The 22,649-nt window shown below is 23.6% G+C and overlaps 1 protein-coding gene across 1 annotated transcript; it reads left to right on the top strand.

Moving 5' to 3' along the window:
- Nucleotides 1-750: 750 nt before the first annotated feature.
- LOC122851258 (putative transcription factor SOX-15) lies at nt 751-22,426 on the top strand. The gene is made up of 9 exons (XM_044150374.1): nt 751-1,534; nt 4,297-4,572; nt 11,523-11,700; nt 12,210-12,480; nt 20,136-20,364; nt 20,522-20,718; nt 20,848-21,113; nt 21,306-21,612; nt 21,676-22,426. Exons 2-9 carry the CDS (start codon nt 4,406-4,408, stop codon nt 22,221-22,223), a joined length of 2,163 nt encoding a protein of 720 aa, XP_044006309.1. The 5' UTR covers nt 751-1,534; nt 4,297-4,405; the 3' UTR covers nt 22,224-22,426.
- Nucleotides 22,427-22,649: the final 223 nt, after the last annotated feature.

Below are 22,649 nucleotides of genomic sequence, written 5' to 3'. Positions count from 1 at the left end.
CTAAAAATAAATTTATTTTTTTTTTCTTTTAACTTGATCATTTTTCATTTCTTTTTAATTTTATTATCATTATTATTATCTAGGTTACGAGATCAACTAAAAGTCAAAAATAATAATGACAATAATAATGCCAAAAATATAAATTATTTATTTATTTTTTTTTTTTGCAATCATTAATTATTTATTTTGCACTGAAATTATGAAAAAAAAAAAAATTATTTATGAATTAATGAATATTAAAAAAAATAAAATTGGTACAATGTTATCATTGAGTCATTAAAATATAATGACTCATTGATTAATTAATTCTTGATAAATTAATGACAATTGATAACAGAAAAAATAAGAATTAATTTTTTTTAATATTTACAAAAAAAAAGAATTAAATTATTTTACAGGTATTCTGAAGAAAAATAAATTTTTTATTATAATAGCATTGAGTCATTAAATGACAATGACTCATTGATTTATAATTAATTTAATAAAAATTGTATCTATGATGTGTGATGATAAAAAATTGATGTAATATTTAAATGAAAAAAAAATTAAAATAGAAATGAATAAAATGATGAAGTACAACAACAAAGAAGAGTGAATGATTCAGGTGAAATGAGTAGTAGCAATCTCATCAGATGCACAATCGGGGTGTTGTTTGAAAAGAGGGGGATTAAAGGGTTACAATAGTGGGGATAAGTTACTTGCTGTGAAATGAAAACGGTCGGTATTTGCGGCGCCTGCGGGTCCGCCCACAGTACGACGCGATCCTTCGTACTGTCCTCGTCAATGTACAACTATTATTTACAAAAAATCTCGGTATTGGATCCAGTCAATTCAATCGTATCATCGTGTTAACATATCCCTCTTAATATTGTGTTATCAATAAGCCTATTAAAAACTATTTTATACTAAATAATTTATAAATTAACGAGCATCGTTGTGATTTTTTATTTTTTATATTTTTTAAATAAAAAGAATATATAAAAGTAAATATATAATTTTTTGTTTGATGTGATGTGATGTGTTATTTATCAAAGTGCATCAGTGATTTTTTTTTTTAAGACACCTACACGTTTGATAGCCATCAACAAACGTTGTATTATGTCACCCTCCCACATGATTTAAAAATAAAAACTGCATCAACTGCATACGACTGCACCAACATTTGACATTTATTTATTATTTTTATTTCGTTTTTATATTCTTCATTTATTTGATTGATTACAAGATTTTAAATCAATTAATTTATAGACTCTTTTTGTTTAAAGTTTATTATTTGTTATTTATTTGTTTGGAAAAGCTTTTTTTTTTTTGAAAATAAATTGACAGTTTTAGTGAATTACACATGAAATGGATGAAATAAATTGTGAATTATTTATATAAATATATTTTTATTTTCAATGACAATACAGTGCTGTGAATATTTATGATAAATTTTTTTATTTTTTACATGTTGTTGATTGATTTTAAGTGTTGACAGAATATTTAAAAAAATTTTAAATAAAAAGGAAAAAAATACAAACAGACGGATTAATAGGTAAATTACAATAAACAATTAATAATTTAATATAAATTATATTAAAAATAAATATAAATTAAATTTCAATTTTTTAATATAAATTTTAAATATATTTTATATTTTTTTTATAATTTTCATATGACAATTATTATGAAATTACTATAAAAATATTTCAAAAAAATATAAAATATGTTTAAAATTTATCTGTCAAAATATAAATGTAGTAATTATTTATTTCAAATATAATTAAAAGTATTTTTTTAACTATAATTTAAATTTATTTTTAATTTATATTTTTCTTTTTCACGCAAATTATATCAATATATTTTTGTTGGTTTATTTTTCATTGTCTAGGTCATGGCACTAGACAAAATATTAGATAACACCTTGTTTTAAAAAAACATAAATTAATTATGTACAAAATTTATATTTTTTCCACAAATATTATTCGAGAGATAATAAATATTTTTAAATGTCATTTAATTTATCGACAATGTCGTCGAACGTAAACCTGATAATGAGCTGTAAATCACCTGGTGAATTCCATTGTACATGGCGCTATACCTGCACACGCATGATTCATTCCACGATCAGAAAAATAAAATAAAACACGATGCTGTATTTTCATTATTTTAAAAATTCTTTAAATTTCGTTGTATTTTTTTTTCAATTTTAATTAAAACAAAAAAGTTTCTTCAAACATATTAACGTGGGTGGTTCTTTCCCTAAACTTTCATCATTTAAAAAATAAAATAATACCCTTTAATTATTGTTAAAAAAAAATAAAAACATTGTTTAATATTAAAAATATATTAAAATTATTTTTGCATAAAATTTTCTTGATATTTTTATAATTTATTTTCATTTACTTTGAAGAATCACTTCCCTCATGTTCATTCGGCTTATTATCCTTCAGATTATTTATATCTGACCGATGGAATCTGATGCCTCGAGGTCATCAGGCAAATTTTATTCAAAATAAAATAATTATTAATCAACATTTTCCATGATGACAAGACTATATTTGGTTGGGTTTTTTTCAATTTATAATTTTTTTGTGTTATTATCGTTGAATTGATAAAAAAAATATAATAATAAATATTTAATATGAATGATCATTGCAAGAGGTTGATTGGGCCACCGACGGAGGTCTCAATTGTTGCGGCAAAAGAGACACATTGCAAAATAATCATATAACTATATAGTTACAAACACACGATGCCAGATCGATTTGCGATACAGTGTCCTCCGTGCATCGCTTCATCGATGTCATTACAAGGATGAGAGGCACAATAATACAATCGAAAAATTCCAGGTGTTGTATTACATTACCTGGAATTTATTTAATTTTTTTTTTTTTTCGATAACTATTTATCGTTGATGAAAAAAAAACTTACAAAGTTCCGAAAATGTTTGTTTAATTTTTTTTTTTTTTAATTGTCTTTTTAATTTTTTATATTTGGGATTTTTTTTTTTTTTTTTTTCGGGTTTTTGGAAAAGAAAGTTGACATTTTGACGGATGTAATGCAAAAAAAATTTGATGGAAAAGTTGATTTTTAAACGGTGCAGAGAATTTACAATTTTTTATTTATTTTTCTTTTTGATACGGCGGTGTAGGAAGTCAGCGCGTATCGGAACATATCACGAACCGTGATGGCAAAAAAATAAAAATTATAAATTCAAAATTCGTTAGTGCCTTTAAAAATTAACTTTTTCGTCTAATTTTTTTTGCAATTAGTAGGTTAAAATGTAGGCTTAATTTTGTGATTAATCAAAAAAAATTATCGTTTTTAATTACTAACTAATAATCAACAATTACTAATTAGACAATCAACTGACTCTCGCGCGGACTACTAAAAACTTCTTTACAATATTGAAAAAAAAATCTGTCAATAATTATTTAAACATTTTCATCAATAAAAATATAAACCAATAAATAAAATTTGATAAAAAATAACATAATAATAATTTTTAATTATGTAAAATGATCAAGAATATGATAATTATATTTTTTTTCAAATAATCAAGATTAAAACTATGATAAACTTTTAAATAATTACAAAAGTATATACATAAAATTTATTACAATATTTACAAAACATAAAAATTTATTTATATTTATTAAATTTTGTAATATTATTTATTTTACAAAATACTAATCGATTTATCTTTCTCAATAATAAGTATCAAGCAGACTTGAAATATTTTCTGCTATTAACTCCAATGTATATTTAATATTATTTTTATTTTTTATTCTTTTTTTACATCTTAACGATCGTTAATCGATAATCCAGAGAAATTGATCCACATGTCCAATACGCGAGATTAAAATCTGTATCCATTTGTCGATTATGAAAGTAGCCATCAAAAAGAAAAAAAAATTAAGCAAACTATCGATCAGGAATTCAGGATACTTGTTCATTACATAATTTTGTAAAAATATATTTTTTTATTTTGAAAAACAGTGCTATATTTAAAGACAAAAAAATATATTTAATTTAATTATTATTTTTAAAATAAATTATATTGATAAAAAGTACTCGAATTTTATTGAAAATAAATATTCATTGTATTTAGATTTTGCTAAATAAATTTCAAATATATTTTGTATATTTTTCTTATCATAAAATTAGATAAAATTATAAAAAATATAAAAATAAATTTTAATTATAATTATTAATAAAATATAATTTATAAATTTATTTTAACTTGGCAATATTACTTTGGAAAAAAAATTTATTAAATTTTTTATTTTCTTTTTTTGTATGATGACGGGTTAGTTGTTGAAAAAGTCATATGAAATTTGGGCCATATGAGACACCATAGAGTGTGTTGTCAATGCTTATGAAATGGATGTTACACCTTGTATCAACGGAATAGTTAAAATATATGGATACCCATGGTTGGAATTTGGCCGAAATGTGCCAGCGTTATCATCACGCTGTACAACCAGTACAAAATTCATCACCAGGTAGAGATCAAAACACATCAATCGTCCAGAATTTATCAACTGGATCACATTTTGAACAAGCCAGTCCTTCATACTCTCATTACACGTAAGTTTTAATTTTCTATTATTATTTATTTATCTGTTTTATCACAAGAAACAATGCAATTATTTTTTTTTTTCTTTAATTACAAATATAAATAAATAAATTCGTTTCTATAATTAGCTATATTTAATTTGTGTGGATTAATAATTATTGTATTATATTACTCATCATTATATTAATTAATTATAATTAATTAATATATTATTATTTTAATTATTATAACATAATGTTTTTTTATTTTTTTTTTGAATAAAAAATTGATCCATCTCTTTTTTTTTCTCTTTATATCAAAATATAAAACTCATTTGAAAAATTATTTTTTCTTTTTAATCTATCAACTGTGCTTAGTTTAAATAAATAAATAGACACTTGTAAAAAAATTGTTTAATTAGCAAAAGAATTAATTAACAAAAGAAAAAATAAATTTAAAAAAAATCAATTTGTTGCAAGTTTGAAAGTAGATTCTAATTAATGAATTGAATTTAAAAAATATATATATAATAAAATGATATAAATTGACAATTATTAATTGATAAATAATTGATAAAAAAATATAAACATAAATAATGTAGTATAGGTATTAACAATTGATAAGTAAACATTTTGAAATTTATAAAAAAAAAAAAATTTCTATTATATTTCAATACTGAAAAATCTTAATACACATATGTTATGTATATTGTTAAGAAAATCATGGTGGTGTGTTGTGATACACCATGAAATATTAATAACGAAACGGTGAATTAAGGATAAGTATATGATTCCATGGAGGTCTTGAACGTAGTCCTGTTATTAGTATGGCGATTAGGGTAAAGAATCATATTCAACCAAATTGCAGGGGCGTTACCAAGAGTGTTATTTGGTTAGTGCTATCGTCAATTTCTCATCTTATTTATTTATTTACTTATTTATTTATTTATTATTATATTATATTTTCCTGTTTTTTATTCTTTTACATTATCATTTAATATTCGTCTTATTTATTCCTCAAACTTGGAGGATTTTTTTTTCTTTATTCATGGGATCGTATTATTTATCAATTCAAATGGGAAAATGATATATTAGAAATTAATTTAAATTATATATTTTAATTATATTTGAAATTAATATTAATTAAATATTTTTATAGTAATTTTATAATAATTGTCATATGAAAATAATCAATAATAAATAATCAATTAAATGAAAATCAATTTTATAAGCCCACATTAGCATTAATTTTTCTAAATATTTTTATTAATATATTAATTTATATGAAAGATTTTATTTGATTAAATAAATACCAAAATGGAAAAAACACAATCGAAAAACTAACGAGAAAAATAAAATAATTAAATTATATTTACAAATAAATGAATGTTTATTTATTCAACATGAAAAATTATAAATTAAATATTTTATATTCTTCATCATTAGCTTTACTATTTTTCTTGTTTATAAAATTTTTTTTTCTTCTGTTATTTGAGGATTGATTTAATCTTTGTATAATAATACACATCACCTATTATTAATTTTAAAAGTTTTTCATATTTTTTTAATTTCAATTATCTTATAACATTAGCAAACTCTTTTTTTTTTTTTTATTTAATTCAATGATGAACGTGTTTACAACACATATAATGTGACACTTTTAATTATTATCAGTATTTTTTTGCTTGATAAATTTAAATAAAACAAATTATTTATAAATATTTTTTTATTCAAATGATAGGAAAGATTTTTTAAAAATATTTTCATATTTTGTAATAGAAAAAATTTGCACTACGATATTTTTATAATTTATTTGAACTCATTTTAAATTTAACCAAGATATATAGCAAAAATAATTTGAATAAGTTGTGCAATTTAATATTTATTTATTATATTTTTTGAAAGATTTGATTTTGGCCATTGTTGTTAATTATTGTTTAAAAAATTAGAAAAAATATTTGAAAACAACTTTGTCATGAAAATTTTTAGCAGTATATTAATATTGAATGATTATTATTAGAGTACATAAATGAATTTAATTCAGAATTAGTGTTATCCTTTTGAAAAATAAAAAAATAAAAAAAGATTATCCGGTGTTTGAGGCAGATATTTTCTAACGTAGATCAAGTGCGTAGTTCACATGATCTATGCTAGATTATATTTGCCCCAAACATCTAACACCTCATTGTCAATTCCAACCACACGAAAGATGATTGTGGGATTTATGACTTTCGATGAGCTTTTCATTTAGGATTTCTAAAGAACTTGAAATTGTGTAAATCTGAGTTTCGAACCCGAGACCACAAGTCCTGATGGCAGGGCTCTTGTCGACTTAACCATCAACTCATTCGATGATCAATAAAGAATTATTTTTTATTTAAAAAAAAATTCAATAGAAATTATCTTATTACATTAGCAAACTTTTTTTTTTTCAATTCAATGATGAACGTGTTTACAACATATATAATGTGACACTTTTAATTATTATCAATATTTTTTTGCTTGATAAATTTAAATGAAACAAATTATTTATAGATATTTTTTGGCATTATAATATAAGAATTTTTTTATTCAAATGATAGGAGAGATTTTTTAAAAATATTTTTATATTTTGTAATAGAAAAAATTTGCACTACGATAGTTTTATAATTTATTTGAACTCATTTTAAATTTAACCAAGATATATAGCAAAAATAATTTGTGAATAAGTTGTGCAATTTAATATTTATTCATTATATTTTTTAAAAGATTTGATTTTGGCTATACTGTTGTTGATTATTGTTTAAGAAATTAAAAAAAATATTTGAAAATAATCTTGTCATGAAAATTTTTAGCAGTATATTTATATTGAATGATTATTATTAAAGTACATAAATGAATTTAATTCAGAATTAATGTTATGTTATTCTTTTGAAAAATAAAAAAATAAAAAAAGATTATCCGGTGTTTGAGGCAGATATTTTCTAACGTAGATCAAGTGCGTAGTTCACATGATCTATGCTAGATTATATTTGCCCCAAAACTCTAACACCTCATTGTTTATTTCAACTCGTACGAAAGATGTCTGTGATTTATGACTTTCGATCAATTTTCAATTTCTTAAAAGATCTCCAAGGACCTGCAGTTGTGTGATGCTGAGTTTCGAACCCGAGACCACAAGCACTGTAGGCAGGGCTCTTGCCGACTTAACCATCAACTCATTCGATGATCAATACAGAATTATTTTTGATTTAAAAAAAAATTCAACGTAAATTATCTTATTACATTAGCAAACTTTTTTTTTTTTAATTCGAATGAAAAACGTGTTTACAACATATATAATGTGACACTTTGTAACATCAGCAATGAAACTTTTTTTTTTTTAAACTTTTTTACTGTCATCCGATACTATATTGCTTTTATATTAAATTTGTTCTGAAGTAAACTTTAGCCTCGAATAAAAATAATAATATAAAAAATAAAAAAAAATGATAATAGTAAAAAAAAAAAAAAAAGAAAAAGAAAACGACAGTTGCAAGCGTTACTGATTTATTTTTTATTTCAAAAAATATATTTTTTCTTGATTTTTAAATTTATGACAAAGACTATTTAATGACAAATAAAAAGGCCAAACAGACCGAGAAGTGAAAAATATATTCAGCGTTGAAATTTTTGGTCTACGTCAGTTTTTGATGCCTTGAAAGACAAAAATCGTCGTCATTAAAGTTGTTCCGCTTCGTTCCATATTGTGATCACGACCGTCGCTTGGAACGCTTTTACACACAAGACCTCATACGCGAGGGTCAAACCTCGACAAATTTGTTGTCTCAATCGTACATTCTAATCGTGATTAAAAAAAAAAAATCCTACGATAACAACCTTTTGCTTTTTCCCTAAAAAAAAAACCCAATCAAAATCAACACAAAAAAACACCAACAAATCAACAATTGTTTTTTTTTTTTTAACAATACTAAAAACAAATAAAAAATATAATAACCATCAATTGATAATCGATTAATAATTTCTCACAATTAACACACAAGTGCTATGAAATTATTCCTGGTAATTTATTATTAACAATACAAGAAAATTTCAAAGAAAAAAAACTAAACATTTTTATTTCACTGAATCAGCTTTTTTATTGTTTACAAAAATTCAACCACTTGTTTGATACTTAATAAATAAACTTTAAAAAAAAATTTATATTCTTAATAAATATATAAATTAAATAAATTAATAAATATTAATAATAAATTGAATATTATTATTCAGTCACGTAATAAAAAATTGTATGCAAATATTTTTATATTTTTTTTTTTGTCATGTACAACGAGACGTTCCCAATTTTATATATCTTCTTTGTATATTTTTTATTTGTTCCATAATGACACAATGTTCACATTAATTGATGAACATTGTAAAATTATAAAAAAAGTATATAAAGAAGTTAATTTGTTATATAATTATTTTCGTGGAGAAATTTTTCTAATTTTTTTATTTCGAAAATCATATTTAAATATATTGCATGTAATGTGAAACAATTTTTTTTTAATTTTTTTAAATAATATTTTTTATTTTTTATAATTGTTTATAAATTGTTTTGAAATTTATTGGTGGTTAAAAGGCGTATGTCTCGAGTTTCGAAATCGAAGGAAATTTTTTCGAAGCTTTTTTTTTTTATTTCGAAACAAATTTTTGCGGAGATTGTTTGTCCACTGCAAGGATATGAATTTAAAAAGAAAATTTATTAGTTTTGTTGATTGGATTATTAATATTATTGTGTTAAAATTATTATTTAATTCAACGATATGAATTTCTTTGAAGTAAATTTATAGTTTTTCGTTTATATTCGAAATTTAAATTCGAAATTTGTTTATTTTTTCGAGACACAATGTCATAAACACCAAATATCATTTCTCTACGATATAATATTTAATACAAAAATGAAATTAAATATTATTGTATAAACAATGTAATGTACAAGGAGGCAAATAATCGTCGGCGTCAGGACTAGCGTTAGTAGTGCAGAGGTGAGCGCCCGGGGTCGACACTTCCGCTTACCAACTGAACCGCGTTGGTCATTCGATTTAAAAGTTTAATCAGGGGACTATTAAATTACAGTTCCTGTAGGCCATCTTATGCACACATATCTATATAAAAATAAATATAAATAAATATAAATAACAAAACAAAAAAGTCATTTCATCTATCTCTTTTATTCTCCTCTTTTTTTTATTTCAATTTTATTTTTTTTTCCTTTTTAATTTCTCATCAGCACTCAATATTTTTTTTATATATGTCACAGACATTATTTATAATATTAAAATGCAAAAGGTGTGATCAGAAATTATTAAAAATAAAATACAAACGCCTACATATCGAAAAAAAAAAGTTGAAAAAAATTAAACACTCAGAACGTGTCAATAGTTTGAAAAAAAGAAAAAAATACTTTTCAATAAAACAAGATAATTGTTTATATAATTTTTAAATAATTAATATATTTTTTTTACAAATTTAAATAATAAAAATTAATTAAATTAGTTTCTTAAATAAAATTATGGCGATAGAAAGTATTTTATTGTTTCCATTCACGTTCAAATTAACAATGTTAATTTGATTCATTTTTTTTTTAATTTAAAAAATTAAATTTACAATAATAATAATTAATCATGAATATTTAACAATATAAATTCCAGAGACATATTTGTTTTAATGTTTGATAAATCTGAATGTTTTTTTTTTTATTGTTAAATTATTTTAAATATTTAAATAAGTGATGTGAATATATGATTTTTATTTTTGATATTGATAGAGACAACAATGTCCATGAGACAAAGACCTTTGAGAATCTAATATCCAATCTTTGCATTATTATTTTGCAATACTTGTAGCATGCTGCAAATTGAATCACGATTGTCTCAATGAAAATCCCATCATGCTTTAAACAAGATGCAAGTATTTAATCTAATTTTTATTATTTATTTACTATTTCGTTTTTTTCCTTTTCATTCAGTGGATCCAAGATTTTATTATTGAATGAAATGGATTTTTTTTTTTTTGTTTTCACTAAATGTGTTGGTCTTCAAGTTGATCGACAACTTGAAGTGTTATCAAGTCTCTCGCTCTTGTTGCAAACACAATGACCATTATGTTGATCATCAAGTCAATTTTTTTTCCAACAAAAAGTACATTTAAAATTGAATTTAAAAAATCATATTAAATATCAAAAATAAAATTCTATATATTTAACAAATTAATTTTAAAAAAGTGTCAATATTTTATATTTTTTTTCAATTATTTATTGACATGAATTTTTTATAAATTTTTGAATAATTTAACTTGTTTTTTAATGTATATTTTCAATGCCACATTGCAAAGAAAAATTTACAAATTTCAAAGTTCAAGAAAATTTAAAATCCTTAATAATAATTTATTAAAATATATTTTTTTAAATTGTTTAAAAATATATTATTATTATTTTTAAAAAATTATTCATCTGAAAGTCCATAGTACTTTCCCTTTAAATTTCTTTCTAATGATTTATTTATTTATTTATTTATTGAATTATTAATCATAATTTCCAAATTTATTTTAAATTGAAATTCACCATTATTTGTATCTATTTGTTTATAAATTTGTATTATTTTTGCGTAATAATACTGTAAGGACAATCGTGGGAATTCCATTAGGTGGCCTTGAATGGTTCATTCATGTCGATCAATTCTTTTTACTAAACGGGGTTGACAGATCAATCGATGTATTTGTTAAGCGACTATGTGTATATATTTGTTTGTGTGTACATCAGTGAAGAAAAAGACACGTCTTGATCGACTAAGATGTCTTTATTTATACCTGCTTGAACATTCTGATCTTGTTTTATTCTTCATTCATCTTTTATTTTATTTATTTACTTGTTTATTTATTATTTTAGGTTTTTTTTATTCAATTTTTTCCATAAAAAATGTTAAAGAAATATTTTATAAATTATTTTTTTTTGCTTGCAGAATGCTGGACAATTATGACAGGGGTGAGGTGACACCACCACCAGTGAATAGTTATGGAGGATCACCAGGTTTATTGGCTCTTCATTCATCCCTCTATGGTACACCAACTAGAGGATATGATATTGATTCTGGAATTGATGGAAATGAAGGAGCCATGATGGATGCTCAAATTATTCCAGTAAGTATTTTTTATAATTCAAAAAAAATTAATTATGTATTGTATAATATTTATACAGTAGGGGAATAATTTAGTTGAATAAAAATATAATATGTAAATTGGGCAACTATTAAATTAATTATTTTAATAAAAAAAAAAGTATTACACGTGATTGTTGCAAGTGTGCTTTTCCTTGTAGAAAAATTCCCATGAGCTGAATAGAAATTTTCTAAATTAGAGTCTAGTTTATCTTGATGAAGGAAAATTTCTACTGGCTAATGAAAAATGATTGCTACAGATAAAAAGAGCTTTTCTTTTTGATGAAAAAAATATTAATTTTCTTTTTTATTAGAAAAGAAAAAAATTGAATTAATATGTACTGTGTATTATTTATTGCTGGTTCATGTTATATTTAAAAAATTAATAATGAATTGCATTTTTTATTTATAAAATAATAATACAGTTGTAAAATAAATAAACCAATAAATCCAAGTGTTTAATTGATATTTTGAATGATGAAAAAAAATTAGATACCAGGTATGCTGAGTAGTCCTAGCCACCAAAGACTCGAGGATATGTCTTGGCTGGCATCTGGACAACAATTGGACTATCAACAAAGTTTATCATCAATACCAACTGGTGTTAAAATGTGTCATCCAGGTAGTTCAGCAGCAAGAAGTCTAAAAGAACAACGTATACGTCGTCCAATGAATGCATTTATGGTATGGGCTAAAGTTGAAAGAAAAAAACTTGCTGATGAAAATCCAGATCTTCATAATGCTGATCTCAGCAAAATGCTTGGTAAGTTTTTAATATTAAAAATCCATTTATATATATTTATTTTCTTCAGATTGTATATTGATAAATCATTGATTTATTGAATTGTCATAATTTTATCATTTATATAATTTTTATCTCTTACTCCTGGATTTTATGTGTACATTTTTTTTTTTCTTTTATTTATATTTAATACCAATGACTCGCGTGTGTCTTATTCTTATCATGAAAATCAGTTGAACGATGGAAACTCTTTCACCTCTGTGAATAAGAAAGTTTTTATACTTCTGTATAAGTATTATTGCAGTTTGTTAGTATACCATGGTGTTGCTTTATACCAACATATTAAATTAATTGCCTTGACGTCGCGTAAAACGTTGATCCATGCTGTTTATGGTGAAAGGAAGACAATCTTGTTGGCTCATTTAGCTTTTTAAGGATCTACCTTTCCACAATTAAATCCTCTATAATAGGATTTCCCTTTTTTTGTTTCTTTATTTTCATATAACATGATCCACACTTGTCTGCTGGGAAAAATTAATTTATCAATTGTCATTATGAAAAATTAAAAAGCAAAAAAGCAAAAAATATTCCTCAATACTTTTATGGATTTTTAAAATAATCATCAAACATCATTAAACTACTTTTAACTATTTCAATTTTCATATTTTTTTTACTCCAAACATTACAGTATTTTTTCCATTCAAAATCAAATAAATTCAAAAATTTATTAAAATTAGAAAAAAAAAAAAATAAATTCATTCAATTTATTTTCATACAATGTTTCATTATTTTTTTCAGTATACACAATGCTCCATCTAAATTCCCCATAAAATTTCTATACAAAAATACATTTAACAATTTTTTTTACCCAAAAAAAAAAAAAAATCAAATTTAGGCCCTTTAAATTTTTGGTCTATTCTCATGCGCGATTCCACTCTCACACGAGACCACAAACTTGACAATAAAAAATTAAACCACACAATGAATTTTAGACTTAATATAATATTTATTATTATTCCAAGTATCACCACATACTCATACATACATTATAAATAAAAAAATAATAATAGTTAATATTTATGATTATGTTTTTTTTAATTTTATATTTCTGATAAACCGTAAATCACCTGGTACACTAGTATACAACGTGTCTTGTGGAAGAATTACTCTGGCACTTTGTGTTTTATCTCAAGCGATTTAAAAATATGTATATATAGTTTCGATTTATCGATTCAACATATTAGACGATCGGTACGAATGTTATTGACGTGTGGGGGACCGCCGATTGCTATGCGTGTCGGCCACATACCGCCTCCACTTATTTGCCCTCCCGCTATAACCATTCAATAAATATTATTATTATTATTATTATTTTTTTATTTATTATTTTATTATTATTATTATTTTAATACCTATTTTTCTGTTGTATGTATTCATACGCGTGCCTTGGCCGTTACACTCTTTGACGAATTTAAATCACCACGCATATAATATCATAATTTCATCTCAACAATTTTTTAATAATATTTATTATTTTATTATTATTATTTTTTAATCATCAATTTGATGATATATTGGATATTGTAATTTATTTTTTATTTTAATATATATATAATAATAATGTCGTTGTTGTATAAATGTAGTGAAGGTTGCTGATTATTTTGACAGTTAAAATTATTTTATAAAAAAATAATAAATTAATATTGCTGAGATTAAAAATCCAGGTGGAAAAAAAATAAGTTTTTTATGATTGGAAATAAAAATTTCATTGATTGAGAATATATATTGAAAATTTCAGGGATTTTTTTTTATTTTTTTTTTATTTTTGTCAATTAATTGGTTGTTTAGTTTATGTTTTAAATAATAAAAATTTTTTTTTTTTTTAATTGTGTTATTTATATTGTTGAGGAATAGAAAATGTGTAATTGAATTGTTTGATTTTTTTGTCGAGAAATACTTGATATGTATTATGTTAAAAAAAAAGTAAGATTTGCAAAATTTATTTGAATGAAATTTTATGGAGCTTGTTTAAATGATTTCTAAAAAAAATTGTATAGCTATTTTGGTTTTATATGAAAATAAAAATGATGTTATTTATAATATTCAAAAATTGTTGTAATGATTTTTTAATTTTTATATTTTATTTTCGTGTGAGTGTTTTAAAGAACTAAATAAAAAAATATTCGCCCGTCGGTTCTTATATCCGGTGGCAAGCATGTCTTTGCATCTTTATTAATCGTAATTTTTTTTTTTTTTTTTTTATCATTTATTATGTTCCAAGTTATAAATCTTTTGCTGAACATTAATTATTATTTTCCATCAAGTTGTCAAACAAAGCCACTAGATTTGTAAAAAAAAAATTAAACTTTTTTATTTTTACAAAACTTAGAATCTCTATTTTTTATAAAATATATTTACGATAATAATTATTGTAAAATATATAGAATCACATGAAGGAATCATACATGTCTAGCAAAAAAAAAAAAAAAATATCGAAAAAAATAAAAGTCTAGGTCGGGAGACACCGGTACATAACGAAGCTCTGAAGACAAGATCGGTTCACAATAATTGCACGCATATACGTACAGCATAAGAATGCGTACATTAAAAAAAAAAAAAAAATATTTATATCGTATGTATAAATAAAAAGAGTACTTGAATATATAAAAAAAAAAAATTATATTTTAAATAAAGAGGGAGGGATAAAAGTATAGAGCAAAAAAATAAATAAAAAATTTAAAAAATCTTATGGTCAAGAGTCAAAATGGAAAATAATATATAAAGATGATAAAAAAATGAAATAAAAAAAAAAACTAAGGCCAATAATAAGGTATAAGAAGAGTGCGTCTCTGCATAGAATGCCAGGTAATGAGGTGGAGTCTGCAGGAGAGCCGCACCCTTACGTAAACTCGACACAACGCGTCAGGGACCCACCTAGAACACCTAAGATCACCACACACACTCTCTCTCTGTCTCTCCCTTGTCTCTCTTTACCTCAACAATATTACAAAATATGAAATTTTTATATTATTTTATATATGAAATATAATTTAAAAAAAAGAAATTATTATTATGCCTTTGGCAATATTCATCAGAGTATATAAATTTTCATATATTTGTGTACATATAGTCGATTCGACAAATTTACAAATTATTGTATTTATGATAAATTGTTTATAAATAAATATTAAAAATTAATGTACACCGTTAAACTCCCCCGGCGCCATAGATTTACCAAAGGTAAATTTCATGGCTTATTTGACTAAATTATCGCTCGTGTATTTCAATATATTTATAATTTTATAAATTTTTAACGGCAAATTATAAGGATATTTACTTATTATTCTTAGGGTTTAATACATTATTGTAATTTTTATTCAAGGTAAAGAGCTATTTTTTTTTTTTTACTGGTTTGGAGATGAAAAATGTGTTTTATCAATTTTTTAAAATTTCAATTGGGAAATTATTTCTGTAAACTATCGCGGGGTTGTCAGGGATTTGAAGATCATTAACAAGAGCATGATTTTTTTTTTAATTTAAATTTTTTTTGTTGTTTTAATAATGTAAAAAAAAAAAAGAAAAATATATTTTAAACACTTGCTGTTTGAGCTTTTAATTAATTCAAATTTATTTATTTATTTGTTTATTTAATAAAAAATTATTTATATTTTAAATAATGAAAATTAAAAATTGACGAAAAAAAATTTAAAAAATTTTTTATTTTTCAAAGTAAAAATAATTTTTTTAAAACAAATAATTGTTTTATTTAATTAAAATAAAAATTAACTACATCGTTAATTTAAACTCGATAAAAAAAAAATTTTAAAACCTCAGAAATTTATTACTAATACAATTTGAAAAAAAAAAAACATTTTTAAATACATTTTTTTAACTTTAATCCAACGTTATATTAATTTATTTTTTATATCACATAAAATTATTCATAATACAAATTTTAAGTGTCAAAATAATGAAAGAGTCAATTTTATCAAGGATAATAAAAATGGACGGATGTAAATATAAAATTTAAAAAGAAATAAAATTCAAATAAAAAAAAAAAATTCAAAATATCATCAAGTTGTATTCAGTAGCTGACAGGTTGCGTTGCGGCTGTCAAATACCGAATTGCACACAGCGTGACTCTCTGCAAGACTGCAACAAAGAAAATAAATATAAATAAATAAAAAAACAATGCAAAAAAAATAAAAATAAATTTGATGGAACAACGTGCGTGTGCGGGCCACGAGTAGTGCGCGCAAAAAAATAAAAATAAAATTGATGAAAAAATAAATAAAAAAAAGAGCTTTTTTTTAAAAAAAAAAAAAAAAAAGCTTTGGTATATTGAGACTCTCTTGCAGACTGAGATACATCATGTGCCATGAGAGACGTATTATTAATGGTGACAGTGGGCGACCAAAGTTGGGCGGGGTGCGATAGCGAACGGATTTAAAATCCGATCCTCCTTTTATCTTATTTTTTATTATTCGTCCTTATACCATTCACGCTTATCTCACTTTTAACTCCCTCCCCGTTAAAATATTTATTAAAAAAATTACAAAAATCATTAAATAACATATCGATAATAAATTAAAATTAAAAAATTTTTTTGATTAAAATCTTTTATTTATTTTTCCTCTATTTTTTAATTCATTCATAGAACTTTTATATATAAAATGTGATAAAATGTCAGATACCTACGGGTGTATATAAAATTTAAAAAAAAAATAAATTTATAATATTAAAAATATTCTTAGATAGTTGGCAAGTAACACGCGATAGTCCTTTCATCGTACTCGAAGGTCATACAGTGAAATCTTTCACCAAGTTTATTTTTTTATTTTATTTTTTTTTCACATAAAAAGTTACCAAATAACCTCTTCAAGTATCCATGCAATTTTATAAGCATTTGCTGGTTGCTTACATACTGCTACTGACATTTTCCATCGTGCAATTGCCATCGACAATTTTTCTTTCTCTTTGTGATTTTATTTTTTTCTTTTACTCTTGCATATACAAAAGACACAACGAGAAACAAATCGTCCTTGCCTAATTAATGATTTCATGAATATACAGTAACTTGTTGTTGTTATTATTATTTTTTATATTTTATACAATAATCAACAAGAAAGTCTGATTTATATTTGTTGTATTTTATGCAATTTGAATTGAAGAATTTAACGATTTAAAAATATAAAAATTCAAAGCAACTCGTCAACTTGCAATGCTGCATTTACCTCCCTTGTTTTTATTTTTTTTTATTTTTATATAGGTATTGATGATGCCAAAGAAGAAGAATAATATAATGTGGTCCCTGAAGTTAACTTTATTTTGTTGTCTGACATTTTCAGTATTCACTGTACTGCAAATATTTATTATTTTTTTTTTATTTTTTAAATTCCGTAGATGTTGATGGCGCGCGCGGCCTTTTGCCACATACGTATGTGGAATTTAACGTGGCTTTATACCCCCAATGATATACCCATGGAGATATAAACAGTGTGATTTATTTATCAAAATTTCTGATATCGAGATATCACTGTAATCCATGATATATTTAAATAAATAAATCAATATACAAGAATAAATAAAAAATAATCAACGAAATTTATAAATAAATGATTTTTAAATTATACCATTCATCGATAAATAAATAATTTAAAAAATAAATAAACAAATAAATAAATTGGTGATTTAATAAATAATTTAATTTTTTAATTAATTAATTAATTAATAACCACTAAAATTTATAAATAAATAAATAAATGAAATAAAAACATATCGAAAAATTCATTTAAAAATGAAATGAATTTCTAAATAAATAATTGACTAGAAAAAAAAATAAATAGATAAATAAATAAATATAAAATAAATACACAAAAAATAATTTTAAATAAATAAATTATTGCTGAATAAATAATTAAATAATAACTAAAATTTAAAAAGAAATAATTTATAAAAATTATTTTTAAAAATACATCCTGTTGAGGTCAGACACTGATTTTTTTTATTTTTTTATTGTCATTTTGTGGTACAATTTACGCTCCAAAAATTACGATAATTGTCGTGCATGTTTATAACGGTCAAATTAAATAAATATATAAATAAATAACCAGAATAAGTTGTGAAAAATAAAAAAAAATTAACATGGTAGATGAAAAATTGACGAGACATTTAATTTACTTGTTTATTATTTTTATTGTTTATATATTCTGATGGTTGTTAATATTTTTTTTAATTTAAACAAACAAAAAAATAAAGAAAAACAAATTTTTTATTTGTCTTGGGGCATTAGAATACCTAACGAGGACACATCACGGTGGGACGTTGTTGTTTTTGCGCGGGTGTGACGATGAATCAGTCCGCCACTAACATCAAAAAAAAAAAATTAAAAAAGTGTATAGAAAAAGAAAGGGTACTTGCAATACATCTAGTTGTTAAAAAATTCACAGCTGGAGATTAGTTTATGTATATATTGTTGCGTCTAAAAAATATTGACAACGTTGATGTGAAAATTCAAGCGAAAAAAAAAACGAAAATCCATGTACCCTTTGAAGTGAAAGTTACTTATAGAATACTGATAAAAGTAATAAATATTTCAAGTGATAAATAACAAAATCGAATAAATTTATAAATTTTAAAAAATATTTGTAATATTTCAATGCAATATTAATTTTAAGTAGATATGGAGGAACATGGTCAGACAACTCTATCAAAAAAACGAAAAAAAAAAATACAATTGCGAATTTAAAATATCGTGGAAAAATTAGTAATACAGTGTAAAAATTAAAACTAATAGAAAAAAAAAATTAACAGCAATAAGAACTTAAAATCTTTTCAAAAAATTAAAGAAAAAAAAATTTTTTTAAATGTTAATTTGATAAAAAATTAAAAATTAAAAATAACAATACTTTTGCGATCACTTGAAAATGTTTTACTTGATTTTCAATTTTATTTATTTTTTATCAGTGGATTTGAAAGATACATTTTGGCCCCGGAGGATCTTCTGTAGTTGAAATATATAAAATAAAAAAAAAAATATATATATATTAAAATAATGACTCGTGGTCCCGATGCTCATGGTATGAGTACTCTCTTGGCTGAAGGCACACGCGCGGCGGCGGCGCACCCATATCTACGCCCCCATGCGGACCAGCTCGTCCATGCACTTTTTTTTATTTATTTAATTTTTTTTTATTATTATTAACATTACTTTGTACATAATAATATATACATAGATATATACGCGAGCAATAATCTGCATCATATTCAACATCACTGCAAAAACATTTACTTTATAGCTATTTTTTATTTTAATTTCTTTTTTAATTTTTTTTTTTCTAAAATAAATTTATCCATTGAAAAAGTTTTAAAGTTGATTGTAATTTTTATATTTTCATGCATATAAAAAGGTTGGAAAAGGGTGAGAAATTAGAGTAAAAAAAAAACATTAAAATTATATTAAAAAATTATTTTTAATTTTTATTTATAATTTTATAAAAAAAGATTTTTTTATAAATTGATAAAATTATTTGTTTATTTATTTATTCACTTTTTTATTTACTTTTTACTTTTCTATATTAACCTTTCTATTTATTTATTTTATTTACCATTCAATCTATGTATCAACTAGTTTTATTTGCAAATATAATTTATATAAAAAATCTCAATTCAAATAGGTAAAAAATGGCGTGGTTTAACACCCCAAGATCGTCGTCCATACGTTGAAGAAGCTGAAAGACTTCGAGTTATACACATGCAAGAACATCCAAATTACAAATATAGACCACGTCGTAGAAAGCATGCAAAACGTACACCTGGTGCACCATCATCACCACCAATAACAGCATCAAATACACCAGTATCTAGGTCAATACCCAGTGGTAATACAACAGTTCACCATTCAATGTAAGTATCAAACTAAATGCCATGAATTTGCATTACGTGACCTCATGTGAATATAATGAATAACAATTAATACCATTATTTATTTAATTTAAAATATAAAAATACAAGACACTCCAATATATTTTAATGCCTAACAAGTATATTTTTAAATTACTAGGAATAAAATGGATGGTTATCAAGGTATGCCACAATTACCATGGGGTGGACATTCACCAATATCATCAATTTATCATCAACAACAACAGCAAAGTATTCAAGATTATAAATCAGAAAATAATTCATTATACGGTAGTCCATATACTCCAATTGTTCATAGTCCAGATATTTCACCAATAGCAAGTCCAGAACCTGATGGTAATTATCATCATAATAATCAATTAATCAACAAACTAATATACAAATTTATTATTACGATTATATTTATTAAAACACATGAATGGAAAATAAATTTATATAATTTAAAATTATTGGTTTTATTTTCAGGAGAAGGAACGCACCTTCCAGCATCACAAAATCGAGACACAGACAGAGAAATTATGGATGGTACATCAAAGCAACAACAACAACAACAACAACAACACCAACAACAGCAACAACAACAGCAACATAATGAAATGGTTGAACAGAGCAAACGTTACACCTACATGAACACGGACAGTCAGTTGCATACTGGACATGCCGGAGGCACAAGCATATCTTCCTGTCAGAATACTCATGGCTATACCGACACTTTGACCTATAAGAAATCGGTGAGTCACTATCATGAAATTATATTCTCTATAAAATAATAAATAAGAAAAAATATTATCCTTTTTTTTTTTTTCTTTATTATTATTTATAAAACTTGTATTATACATTTTTATTTATTTAATATTATCTTTTGTATATTATATTATTTAAAAATTTTAATATTTTATTTATATTTTTTTTTTTTTGAACAGGTATGTTATTTGAACTTTGAAAGACAAACAACAAGTATTGCTGCTGTTGGTATTGCAAATGGAATGATGGTATCATGCAATAAACTTAGATCAGGTTTTGATAATGTTGGATCAGTAACTGGTACATTTTATCCTCCTGTTGCATCACCACATGATCAAACATTGCATTATAATAATCCACAGTCTTCAAAAAATAATAACAACTATACAATACAATCAAATGTTGATAATAATTATAATCATCAAGTTAATTGTTCAAATCGTCAACAAAATATGCAGATGAGAACACAAAATGATCAATGTTCACGTGAGTTATTATATTTTTTAAATGCGTTGATGTGAATTTAATTTTGTTGCTATTGTATTTTAGCTGTATCACATAGATATCAAATTCACCATCAAGATTATCAACAAGAGCAAAATAATACGAGTCAACAACAGCAGCAACAACAGCAGCAACATCTGGGACACTTGGAACAAAGTATAAATGAAGAAGAACAAGAGCAGTTTGAAAAATATTATAAATATAATATTCATCCAACAAGTGTTGGACATACTGGAATGTTATCACATAATGTTATTGATAGTAATCATAATTATGCTAGTGATTTACGTTATTATACATCACAACCAGGTCAAATTGATTTGTCAAGCTCACAGTGTATTGGTGATGATCAACAGAGCAAGGATCAACAGTGTCAAGCTGTTAACATTGGTCATTCAATTGAGCAGTATCATCAAAATCATGAAATGAATAAATATCAAGAACATCAACAACAACAGCAACAACAACAACAACAACAACAATCTCATTTACAACAAAATCAGACTAATCAAAATGTAGAACAAGTTTCAAAAGGTGATGATGATTTTAGTGTGATACTGGCTGATGTTCGCAAGACTTGCTACAGCAGTTAGTGGCACGTAAAATAAATGAATAAATCTTGAATGTATTTCTTGCAGGAAATGACGGTAAAGATTTTTTTTTTTTATTGCAAACGTGTTGCAAATGTCTTATCCGTTTTTAATCTACCTGGGGCAAATTTCGTTTTCAGGAAATGCTAGTTTCCTGTCTTCTTCTTTTTATTTTTTTTTTCTCCCCTACCAATTTTTACGTTCCCAGGCTATTTTCGAATAAATATATCTTGTTCTAATTTTTTTTTTTTTTCTCTTTTTTTTTACTATCACTTTTATAATTAAATCAAATTTTTTAGCCTCACGAGTCTTTTTTTTTTTTTATTCTTCACACACAACGTGGTACTTAAATGAAAAAAAAAAACATATCAATTTAATTTGTAAATAATTTAATTGAATTTTTTTTTTTTTTAAATTTATTATTAATTA

Source organism: Aphidius gifuensis, linkage group LG3 (assembly GCF_014905175.1).
Source record: "Aphidius gifuensis isolate YNYX2018 linkage group LG3, ASM1490517v1, whole genome shotgun sequence".
NCBI classification, from domain to species: Eukaryota; Metazoa; Arthropoda; class Insecta; order Hymenoptera; family Braconidae; genus Aphidius; species Aphidius gifuensis.
Note: the sequence above shows the minus strand (reverse complement) of the source record. Positions and strands in the feature narration are given on the sequence as shown.